The following is a 13,099-nucleotide window of genomic DNA, read 5'->3' on the forward strand; positions in this document are numbered from 1 at the left end:
CAGAGGGAGGCCCGCATACCACAAAAAAAAAAAAAAAAAAAAAAAAAAAAATACAATTAAAACTTAATGTTCTTTAAGCATTTTCAGGAACCAAACTTCTTGCTCCCTCTATGGATTATTGCTGTTATAATTAGGCCTATTACATTTGTATGTGTTTTTTTTTATTCTCTTCAAAATCTCTGTTCAGCCATGTCCCTCACTTCACTGTTTCAAGTTTACTACAAAGAGTTATTCTATTCCTATATGAAATTCTTAAACCTCTTTGTTCTTTCTGTCAGGCTGCCTGTATCTTCATATACTTTTAGTTTTCTCTCTTCTGGAGTAAAAAGTTGTTCCTTGGCCTTTCTAACACTAACTGGGAGGTGGCAGGGCATGGAGAGGCAGTGTGGAAGAGAGGGAAAAGAAATGCTTATTTCTGCCTCTATCTCTAATTGTACCACCCATTCACGTTTTCCAAAGTAAATGGCTCCAACACACTCATCTGTCGTAAAGTGGAGTTATTTTACCTAACGTACAGGCCGTGGTAAGAATTAAACTAGATCAAGTTTTTAAAGTGTGTGGCATAGTTAGCACTGGCATGTAATTGCATAATAAATGGTGTCTGTTATCCTCTTAGCTACCTAGATAGCATGCTTTGTGATCATTTAAACAATATTTCTTACCTCTCCACTCACCACATCTAGTTACTATTTCACCTCTATAAAAAAAGCAAAATGGGCTTCCCTGGTGGCGCAGTGGTTGAGAATCCGCCTGCCAATGCAGGGAACACGGGTTCGTGCCCCGGTCCGGGAAGATCCCATATGCCGCGGAGCTGCTAGGCCCGTGAGCCATGGCCGCTGAGCCTGCGCGTCCGGAGCCTGTGCACCGCAATGGGAGAGGCCACCACAGTGAGAGGCCCGCGTACCGCAAAAAAAAAAAGCAAAGTAATTAGTAGTACAGGTTCAGGAGAGAGAATTGTTTTTGAAATCAGGTTTCATCATTCATAATCTGTGCCTCAGACAACTTACCTAGCCCTCTCTAAACCTCCCCTTTCTCTTCTGTAAAATAGTATTATAATAATAATAGTAACTTGGCTCAGAGTGTGGTTTTGAGAATCACGTTCAATTAACTAAATGTGTATGTGAGTATATTTATGCCTGTATATAAAATGAACGAATAATACAGATAAAATGTTTAGCACCACGTTTTGCATAAAATAAGCATGAAATAAAAGTGCATACATTTGTTATCACTCTCCATTCCTATTGCCAGTTCAAGCTTTTATGTCCTCTTACCTGGGTGCTCTACACCAGGTCACCACTATATTCTCACACTGTACCATCCCTCTAGTACTATTGGCAGTTAAATTATTATTATTATTTATTTATTATTATTATTTTTTAAACATCTTTATTGGAGTATAATTGCTTTACAATGGTGTGTTAGTTTCTGCTTTATAACAAAGTGAATCAGTTATACATATGTTCCCATATCTCTTCCCTCTTGCGTCTCCCTCCCTCCCACCTTCCCTATTCCACCCCTCTAGGTGGTCACAAACCACCGAGCTGATCTCCTCTCTGTGTTATGTGGCTGCTTCCCACTAGCTGTCTATTTTACGTTTGGTAGTGTATATATGTCCATGCCACTCTCTCACTTTGTCACAGCTTACCCTTCCCCCTCCCCATATCCACGGGAATAAATTATTTTTTGTACATTAAAAAAGGAAGTCTTCAAAGCTGTCCAGCGTCTAGCAAATATGGTGTACATTACTTACCCTAGCCTTTTAGGACTGCTGCAGTTTGATTTCACACTACCTTTCCTGCATGAGCTCCTAGTTTGTCTATCTTACATTGCTACTCCAAGGATTAAGAGAGGGTACATACTGCAAAAATTAAAACAGTATCTGGAACATACATGAAAGTTGTTCATTTTTCCGTTTCTCTCTTTTCCCTTTTTATCCTTTCCACCCTCTTCTTTTAATAAATCCTGGATTCCAGTCAAACTTTCTCTCCTTATATCTGACATATCCTTTCCTATGTCTATGCCTTTTTTAAGTTCTAATTCTCCTTGTTTTTATTTATCCAGCAGATATTTATTGGTTATATTCTGAGTGTTATTTATTGTTTGGCACCAGGGACACAAATGTTTAGGGCATCTTTCAGAGGTTATTCTAGAAAGAAAGGACAGTATGTTAGAGATACTCAGCCTTCCAGGCTGAATACATGAGAGCAGGACCCATGTCTATTTCGCCCTGCTATTGTATTTCTAACTCTTGGAATAGAGCTGTGGACATATTAGGATTCTCATAATTGTTTGGGAATAAAATTTGAGAGAGATGGAACAAGGGAAAATGGGAGAGAAGGCATGAGACAGCTTGGCATGTTTGATTATTGCACATACTTCTGTATGGTTAGAGAATATGTTGTAAAACTCATGTCTGGGAGCAGTGAGAGATAATGTTGGAAAGAAATGAGGAGGCCAGAATATGAAGAATATTGTCCATTTTGCCTAGAAGTTTGGACTCAATCATGTAGTTTTGGAGAGCCTGTGAGACGGTTTAAGTAGGAATTTCACACGCTACAATTTTATTTTAGAAAGGATATCCTGTTAACAGTGTAGCGAGAAGAATTAGAAGTGAGATTAGAGGTATGGATATGTGTTGTGAGGCTACTGCAATAATAAAACAAAGAAATATGGGGGCCTGAATTGAAAAAGCGAGTAGAAAGATTTAAGATATCTTTGTATGGTAAAATCAACTGGACTTGGTAACTAATTTGATTTGGAAAATATGGAGAGTGAGAAGAAAGGGTGAGCTCTGAGTTCGGCCCAACCTTCAAGGCCCAGCTGAATTGTAACCTACTTCAATTTCATTCATCTCACTACTGATTAAAATTAATATTTTTTTACTCCTTGTAAAATATTATATATACCTCTCTTATATTGTTGATTTCTTTTTACTAATAATTATTTGTGTGCATGTCTAAATTCTCTTACCAAACTGGAAGGCTCATAACTTATTATCTTTGTATTACCTTCTATGGCCTTATCTATATTGGATGTTCTGTAAATATTCAGATTATTAATTAATGCCATGCATTTTAATTTAATTACCTCCTGAAAAAACTCTAGAAAGTTAAGTATATGCCTGAGACATTTCAGTATTTCAAAATGAAGCTAGTTACAAATAGGTGAAGTTTAACTAAAATTCTTGCAAAAGAACTTTCATTCAAAAAATTCAAAATTAGTAATTGCCAGAAAAGAAAATATTCATAGGAAGAAATTTTAAAGTGAAATAAGGCCATATTGTTTCCAAATTCAGATGAGAACTTACTATTAAAAGTCTTGCACAGATTGGAAATGACTAATCAACATTAGAAAAATGTAATTGGAAGATCTGCCCTCATACTGTTCATGGCCAAAAATGTTTTCCTGTCCAATTTTAGCAGTGTTGTTCCAGTGTGAAAATTTCAATGATTAGAGGTCTTGTATTGGGAAAAACAAATCATTTAAATATCTAGTCTATGCAGGGTGATCTTGGGCAAATCCCCTGATTTCTGTCAATCTCCCCACTTCAGAGAGCAGCCTTAGCTGTCTCAAAGGATATCACATTTGAGAAGTATAAAAGGGATATAGATATAATCTAGAAAGACAGAGTGGTATATAATGACGGAATTAAATTTGGATTACTTCTATAGGCCCTTCTAGTTTTAATCACCCATGAGTCTATGATTTTAGGTGTTTTAATTTTTTGTTTTTAATTTCAAGATCAACTTGAAAACTGTAACCTGTCAAGAAGTCAGTCTTCACCAGTTGCTATTACACATAATGGGCAGACATTTTTTTCAGGCCACATATAAAACATAATTGTCTTTGGAATTAAATTCCACAGATTTATCATCATAAAGTCTTAAAATTAAAATGGTAGAACAGTGGTTGTTTTTAACTGTGTTGGAGGCTTAAGGTGCAGAATTCCCACTTGTATATATCTTCATATTAAGAAAATGCTTTTCCAAAGAACGATTGTTTTTATTTCAGTGTGATTATATAATTTCAATGGGGGAGTATTATGAGATGAAGTGGAAAGAGCACAGGATCTGAGTTTTAGTACTAGCTTTGCCCTCAACTAGCTACCAGCTACCTTCTTTGGGCCTTGGTCTCCTCATAAGTAAAATGAGGAGGTGGAATAGTCTGTTATGTCCCTCTGAGCTCTGAAATTCTGTGTCTGTACCGTGTCCATATCAGATCCACAGCTATAGCTTAACTATTCAAGTGTGACTCATCATGGTGAAAAGTAAAATCTAATCTTTTCTATGATATTTAGAAGACCATGGAATAAAATGTCATTTAGTTGTATTTGATTAAAAGAGCTAACATAAGATAAGAAATGTTCATTTTCTTATTTCAAATGTAAAGGAGACTGATCAGCAAATAAAAACATGGTGCTATAGAGTTATATAATTACAGATCATTATTAATGTTCTGAAAAAGTTCTGTTCATTAATAAATCAATTGCTAATATTAGGAATACATTGATGTTAAATGACTTAAAAGTTGGGCATCTTGTGACTATTTTATGTGATCCTATCATAATGAGTCTTACATCTTGAATTCATATGTACAAATGAGTGTTGCAATCTTTATCATAGTTACATTGGGAGACTGAGCTCTTTTTTCATATCACATCATTAAATATACACTAAACACCTACTAATGTGCACTGATGCTACCATATTGAATTGGAGGCAGTGTTGGAGAATTGTTGTGATGAATCCTCTTCCTCAAATGTTAGTTTTTATTTTTTTTATATCACCTTCATTTTGATTTTGATCCCCAGTCTCCCTGTGCTGAGAAGCCATCAATTTCACTTATCCCCCAGACCCCACACACCATCCAGAGCTATGGAGAGACCCTGCACCTTCTTACTCACCTCATGTCACATTTAATTTCGCCTAAGATGCCTTTTGTTTTAACCTTTGTAGACTCTCTGGGACCAAAGGTTCTGCTTCTTCTATGCCATATAGAGGCATGGAAATCTCCGGTAACATTGGGAACCCTGTGATTGAGGGTCCTTCCCCTTCAGTACATCATCTAGCCAGCTGCTCTGAGATCTTCCCACCTGTCAGTCACTTTATTGGTCCTGCGCCTTTCTGGAATTTGTTCACCTTTTCCGTCTCTCTTCTACCCAATTTCAAAGAAGTCTCTCATCTCTTTTCCTTAAAGATACCACGTACCCAGGGTAACTAGCATTCTCTCTTTCTGAACTGTGTTGTTGTTTGTAACTAAAAGATACAAAAATGGTTGTCTTCAAATGATAGGAAAGATAGAAAGTTTTTTCTTTCTTCCATGCAAATATCCTCAAAGAACATACATTCTAAAGCTCTAGATACCTAGGCATCTTCTTGAAACAGGAGAAGAGGGACAGAGAGAGAGGAAGAGGGAGAAAGAGAGAGAGAGAAAGATACAGAAAGATGGCTTTTCAAGAGCCTTAATTCCAGTGGGAATGGGTCATCTATAAAACACTAAACTTTTGTTGTATAATTTTTGTAAAGCCATCTCTGCCATGATTCTTTCTTATACCATCCCCTTATTTTTTTCTTATTTATTGTTTCACTCCCTCCCTCCCTTCTTCTCTTTATTTTCTTTCAGAAAAATCACAGAATTCAGAGTTAGTGAGACCTTGTTTAGAATCCTCTTTCCCTCACTTACTATTACTATGATCTTAAGTCACATTATCTCTCTGAACCTGAGTTTTCTATTTGTAAAAATGGGAATAATGCCACTTTTCCATACTCTGTTACAGAGTATTTGTTAGACCAAGTAGGAAAACATTAATGCTTGGAAAGTCATAAAGCAGTGTGCAGATATAGACTCTGTTGACTTAATGCAGAGTCAGTGGGAGAAAGAACACGGGTTTTAGAGCCAGGTACACCTGTATTCAATTCGTACACTTGCCATTTACTAGCTTAGTGTAATTTTAGTTTCTGTGTATGTAAAATTTACTAACACCTACTTCATTGTTTTAAGGAAGAAATAAGATAAGCTTTATAAATATCTGAGGTAAACAAGGGTACATTTTATCCCCATTTCTTAGATGAAGCAGTTGAATCTCAGAGAATTAAAATGATTTGGCCAGGGTTATAAGGTGATGAGTGAAATTACCAGAAAAAACTCTTGGTATCATATGGGTTCGGCTTTTTAGATAAATTTTATCAGGTAATTTCAAAGAAAGAATTCCATATATGTTTGGAGCATAAGATAAACATTTGCATATATATCTAGTTGAGATTCATAAAAGGATTATTTTGAAACATTCAGATATGTTGTTCTTGTGCATTTGTTAAAAAAATCATCCAGTCGCCTTATTTTATTATCAAGTTGTACAAATTAAAAAATGTGGTCTTATGTCAAGTTAGTGACCCAGGAGAATGGAAAAACTAATTGGCTCCCTTTTCAATTGTAGTGCTGGGTGACTCGTAAGGCCGAGAAGTCACTTACTATATTTGATGGACAGTGTACATTAGAATTTAAAAAATGGAAGTCGATGGCTCCAATCACCTATTAACCCAGGACATATTGTGGGGTTCAGTTCTAGTTTCATAAATCCCATTTGTCTCCCACTTTTTGCTTTGTTTTACACTTGACTGGTAATAATAGATTATTTTTTCCTATGGAAACTTCTTGATTGTCAGTACATCTCCAAGGGCATAATCATGATATATTAAAAAATAATCATGTAAATTATAATCATCTCACATTTTCCAGAATATTTTTAATCATAAGGATTTTTCTTTTTAAATATTGATTGGGACTTTCCTGGCTTGGGATAAGGTAATCATATGCAAATTATTTTATTTGATATATTCTTAGTTTAAATCCAGGGCTATATAAGACTTGATATCGGGGCATAACAAGAAAATGGTATATACTTTTGCCCGGAAAAGTTCTTTGTTTAAATCATGCTAAACCTCTAGCAATTTTAAAACTGAGGCGAGCTATGGTAGAAGATTTTTACCCTCATAGATGCATAAAATAAGTATACAGACTGGGAGAGGAAATTATTCAATCTTGAGATTAAATATGTACTCCTAACAGCCATACCAATAATAAGACTTTAAGTGTTGTTTTAAAGTTACTGTTTAAAAAGTTGAAAAATATATGTAGCCATACCTTTTGTGTTGACAGTGATAGAAGTGCAAGGTTAAGTTATACTAAAAAATTTGTTAAGAAGCAGTGCTTGTACCTTTTTTTTTTAACCACATCTACATCTTATATTTTACATCCCTCCTCTTCTCAATTTTGATCAGAAGATTTCCTCCATATTATTCTTTGAATAGTAGGCTAACTTTTCTGAGGACATGATCAGAGGACAGGACTCAGCATGGTAGCTTATAGCCAAAAAAATCAAAGCATAATTGTGCCTTGTCTCTGACCACTCTCCCTGAAATAAGTTGTAACATTCAGGGCAGGGAAATGTTCAAATCCATTACAGAAATTTCCTTTGTGCAATGTACACATGAACTTTTAAAAAGTTATATGTTTAAATATTTTTAACAGTCTGACTTATAGTTTATGTTATTTGTCACAGTATTCAGTATTATTGGAATAATTATTTTTATTTTCATCATACCAGTGAGGCTTATTCAGAGAGCACATTAAACTAAGAGCGTAACTTTGAGACGATGTGCTGAGTGTCTTGACTTCCAAACCAACTACAATCAACTACCTTGTTTACACACGTTTCTTATGGTCCAGGTCTAGTTTCTTGCCCAACTTCCAGCTGGCTTTTTTTTTTTTTTTAAGTGGGCCAGCATTGTTTTTTAAGTGTGGCCAAATAAAATAGCTAAGAAATAGATTCAGATCCAATTAACTTCATTGTGTATCTTCAATGATCCAAGCATTTAAACATATGTACTCCCAAAGCTTGTATCCTGTTATCCTGGCAAATCTTTTACTACCAAAAGTGTTTTGGTTTAGATGAGAAATTATATGTCACCTTACCAATTAGGCAGGTATTGGGGTATCTTCTTCTAGACCTTCTTTTTCTTTTTAAACTCTGGAGAAATCTAAAAACCCTGGAATTTTAAATGACTCTTCCAATGCTATGTAGCTACTTAGTGGCAAGGCTATAATTTATCCCAAGTGTTTTGACTTAAGCCCTGGGCTTTTTCAGGTCTGATTTGTTAATTAAATATTTGTCCCATGACTACTGTTAGGTATAATCTCTTTCTCTCTCTCTTTCTCTCTCTCTCTCTGTATTCTTGAATATTTTTATGTTTAATATAAAGCATTTAGAGAACTTGAGATAAAGTGAGCCACACCAATTGTAAGCTGTCTCCAAATGATGAGAAATTGTTGGAAATATCATTTTTAGTCAGGTGCTTGAAAGCAAGAAAAAGCTAGCAGCACAACACTGTGGCTAGTTTGAACTTATGGGGGGAAATGCAAATTTGCCTTGAATTGGCCAGCCTGTGACAAAGATTATCATTTTGCTGTTACTCTGACAAATTCTTTTGGACTGATCACTCATAATTGATCCAGACCTCATGTATAACAAATTGAACTCTAGGCAAAAAAAAAAAAAAAAAAGTGATTTGTTTTTCTATTTGCTATCAGCTCTGAAAAGCATTATGTGTGTCTAGAAATAAGGTAGCTGGCAAGAATAAATTTTGTTCATGCTAAGTGGTAACTTTCTTTTTCTGTGTTGGCTAGTTTTTTCTAGATATGACATTTGGTTCAGGAGGACACACAAGAGCCATTCTGCAGAAGGAGTCAGATATTACTCTGTATGCCTTAGACAGAGACCCAACAGCTTATGCAATAGCTAAACAGCTTTCAGAATTGTACCCGTAAGTAATACACTTGTATAGTTATTTAATTTTGTTGCTAAGTTTTATGGAGCTTAGTTTACCATCTTGGAATTTGTTCTCCCTTGTATGATACTATACGTCACTCCGCTAAGTATTTCCTCCCTTTTTATCCAAAAATAATTGATGTAAATGATATTTTTAGAATCACTTAAAATAATGATATTACTGCATTTATCCTTTGTACATAAGTATAAATACAAAAACTTATTTTTGGCTAAGATTTGAAAATGTGTTGAAATCCATCCATGAATAGTATTTTGACGAATAACCCATACTTTAAAAACATTTTTAACGTATTTCATGAGTTACAGTTTCTAAGAATTTAGTGGAGTAAATAAATATGTAAAAATTCTGTAGAATTCTGTAGAATTCATGAAACAATAATGCAATTACTTTCTTTGAAATCCTTCTGAAATTCACAAGTAAATGTAGAGCACTCTATTCATTTCTCAGAATTAGTGAGCATTTACTAGAGAACTTTTAAAAAATATAAAGTTATCATCTTCATGAGTTGTAAAAGCATCTTCCTTTAGAGAAAAAATTTTGAATTAATGAGTTATGTCCATATGCTATGTTGTTTAGAAGACACCAGCCTGAAAAAGAAAAATATCTTGGAATTAAGATGGCTATCTCCAAATATGTAAATAGCTATTTTCTGTAATGGGGAATTGTTCTCCTGTGTGAAGCTCCAGAGACTGAAATCAACAAAATAGATGAGAATTTTAGAGGTAAAGTTTGACTTGACATAAACTAGAGTTTTTACTAGTTGTAGCTATCCAACAAAGAAAAGGTCTCTTTGGTGAAGTAGCAAAAGTATGACCATAGAAAAGTTTAATCACAGACTAAAGGTAGAAAGTTGGATTACTAATCTAGAATAGTCTTTTTCAACCTCTCTCAGGTCCCAGACTCTTTGCAAATCCATCAATGTGATTAAATCTCCCAACAAAAGTGTAAATAAATATACCTAGACTTTTGTTTGCAAGATCACAGTGTTTATGGAGTCCCTGGAAACCCATTTGACCGCAGGTTCTTTATTTCTAAGAAAAATATGAGGATGTGGTTTAGTGGCATAGTAGTTTTTTTTTTTTTTTTTAATCGTTCTGTCATTTTAAGCAACGTAACTTAGATGCACCTTCTTTAAGAAGGTCTTGTACTAGGGCATTCATATTTGTGAAACTTCTTAGGAGTTCACTTGATTATGACCTGAACATTTATAGAATGAGTATAGGTCTCCATTATATTTCACTATCATAGACAACCTGAATTTTCTTAGATATTGTTTCTAAAGGCAGTGATTCCCAAGGTCTCTTATTCTTTCAAACACCCTAGTTTCTTAAATGGAGCTTAAAATTATCAATTTTATCAGGCGTAATTTTTTACCTAACAGGAATCTTGAGGCTCTGTATTCTCTTCAGTTTACAGATGTGGAAACTATTAGCTACACATATTAAATGGTTTGCTAAAAGGTATGCATGTCTTAATAGAGATGGGATGTATTTCACCCATCACCCAATAATCTCATTTTATTAAATTATACTATCTTGTCTCAAATCTTACTGAGATATTTTTAGTTCATCGACAAAATAATTCCTTTGCCTAACATAATAAGTTAATTGAAGAACAATAAGATAAATCAAAATAAAGCAGGAAGAGGTAATTAATACAGAGAAAAGCTGGAATCAAAGAAACTGAAAAACAAAAAAACAAAAGGAGAAAGAAATCCCAAGAGATCATTCTTTGCATTATTTGAAAATAGCAAAATCCTTTTTCACACTGATTGTTAAAGGAAAAAGAGAGCGAAAATATATGCTTAAGTTTGAGAGAGAAGACCAACCATAGACACAAGGTAAATTATAAGATGATACTCCTGTAATTCTGTGGCAACATGTGAAGCCTAGATAAATGAATGATGTCCTAGCAAAATATAAATTATTAAAATTGACTCAATAATTATAAAACTTTAATAGGTTATTACCATAAAAGAGATTAGAAAGGTAACTAAAGTACATAGAAAAATGCACAGTGATCAGATTTGCAATTGTTATCTAGCTCTTATAAAGAATAGGAAAGGGACTTCCCTGGTGGTGCAGTGCTTAAGAATCCACCTGCTAATGCAGGGGACGCGGGTTCGATCCCTGGTCTGGGAAGATCCCACATGCCGCGGAGCAACTAAACCCATATGCCACAACTACTGAGCCTGCGCTTTAGAGCCCGTGAGCCACTACTGAGCTGGCATGCCACAACTACTGAAGCCCATGTGCCTAGAGCCTGTGCTCTGCCACCACACTGAAAAGCCTGCACACTGCCATGAAGAGTAGCCCCCACTTGCCGCAACTGGAGAAAGCCCGCGCACAAAGCAAAGAAGCAAAGAAGACCCAACGCAGCCAAAAATAAATAAATAAATTTTTAAAAGAATAGGAAAGAACGTTGCCCTTTATGCTAGTCCTGACCATGGTAAATAAATAAAGCTCTTAAAATTCATTTTATATTGAATCCAGCATTAATACCTAATTCTGCTAGAGATAGTATAAAAGGAAAAAGAGAAAAAGTCCAACCTCAATGAAGTATATAAATGCAGAATTCAAAATGCAATACTAGCATATCTAATTCACCCTTCATTTAATGAAAAGAATAATACCTATGGCCTAATAGGGTTTAATTCAAGAATACAAGGATGGCTCCTTATCAGATAGTCAATCGATGATAGATTGATAAGCATCACAATGATCAGCTAGCTGTTCTTATTAAAATCTCTAAGTTAAATGGAAATATAAGTCAACTACTTAAACATAAAATAGCCTATTAACCAAGGACAAATAGCAATTATTTTCCCAAAAGGTGAAATACTATAACAATCTAGTCAAAAATCAGGTTGTAAATATGGATTAACTTCTATATATATTTTAATCAGTATTTTTGGAAGGTCTGGCAGATGTAATTTAAAAAACTAAAGAAAGGTTAAAATAGTCTTTTTTTTAATAATGATTTGACTGAATACTTAAAAACCCAAAAGTACTTGTAAAATTAATAAGATGATACAAAATGGTTAGATAAAAATTTAAAAATCTACTCAAGTAGTAAATATCTAGAAAGGGAAATGGGAAAAAAATATTCCATTCTTCAAAGCACCTAAAACTTTATAAAATTTTTAGTTATAAATTTAGCAAGAAAGACACATTTCCAAATAAAAATAAACCTATATAATTCTATTGAAGGACGTAAAAGATCTGAACAAAAGAGAAAGCATATGTGTTTGGGGGTAAAGCAAATTACTATTATAAAAGAAAGCCAGTTCTCCCCAAATTCATATATGTATTTATTGTAATTCCAGGAAGTATATTAATTGATTTCACCTTAACTGATGTGTGTTTTTTTTAACTTAGGTAATATAATCTTGAGTAGATATGGGGGGAAGAGTGACACGGTCTTTTGGGAAAAAGAAAAAATTGAGAGGAAACTTGCCTTACCAGATGTCAGATCACACTGTAAAGTCACTGTAGTGAAATCAATATTATACTGGCATAAGAATAGGCAAGTAGGTTAGTGGAGCAGAGAATCCAGATATAGATTCTACTACGTAAAAGAATTTAAGAGAAGATAAAGGTGTTTTAATTCATTGAGAAAATAGTGCATTATTAAATAAATGGTGTTGGTACAATACCTATCAAACTTGAAGAAAATAAAATGGACCCCTATTTTAAATCATATTCAAAAGTAACTTCCAGGGCTTCCCTGGTGGCGCAGTGGTTGAGAGTCCAGCTGCCGATGCAGGAGACACGGGTTCGTGCCCCGGTCTGGGAAGATCCCACATGCCACGGAGCGTCTAGGCCCGTGAGCCATGGCCGCTGAGCCTGCGCGTCCGGAGCCTGTGCTCCGCAACGGGAGAGGCCACAGCAGTGAGAGGCCCACGTACCGGAAAAAAAAAAAAGTAACTTCCAGATAGAGTAAAAATGTATGAAACAATTGAAAATAAAAGTCCTATTAGAAAATTGAGGAGATTATATATACAATCTAAAGGTAAGAAACTGTCTTAGTTGAGACTCGAAATCATAAATCCATAAAAGTAAATAATAGAAATATCTATTTATATAAATATTTAAAAAATATATGGCAAAAATCGTATGGTAAAATTTCCAAACAGTTAACTTAGAGAAGATATATTAGTAATATGGAGGATAGGAAAAGGATTGATATTATAGAAGAGGAAAAATATATTTTTTCTAAGTTCTCAACTGGGATCCCTGTAACTAAAG

The 13,099-nt window shown here is 34.5% G+C and overlaps 1 protein-coding gene across 7 annotated transcripts in view; it reads left to right on the top strand.

Moving 5' to 3' along the window:
• The window catches only part of METTL15 (methyltransferase 15, mitochondrial 12S rRNA N4-cytidine), a 478,750-nt gene that overhangs the window by 80,692 nt on the left and 384,959 nt on the right, over positions 1–13,099 (top strand). For all 7 annotated transcript variants that reach the window (XR_003683604.2, XR_008619590.1, XR_003683605.2 and 4 more), the window contains exon 3: positions 8,689–8,825. Coding sequence is in view for 3 of the 7 variants with exons in the window: in XM_024119057.3 (XP_023974825.1) it covers positions 8,689–8,825 (137 nt within the window). In the remaining 4 variants the exon portion in view is untranslated. The remainder of the gene's footprint in view (positions 1–8,688; positions 8,826–13,099) is intronic.

Source organism: Physeter macrocephalus, chromosome 16 (genome assembly GCF_002837175.3).
Source record: "Physeter macrocephalus isolate SW-GA chromosome 16, ASM283717v5, whole genome shotgun sequence".
Classification (NCBI taxonomy): Eukaryota; Metazoa; Chordata; class Mammalia; order Artiodactyla; family Physeteridae; genus Physeter; species Physeter macrocephalus.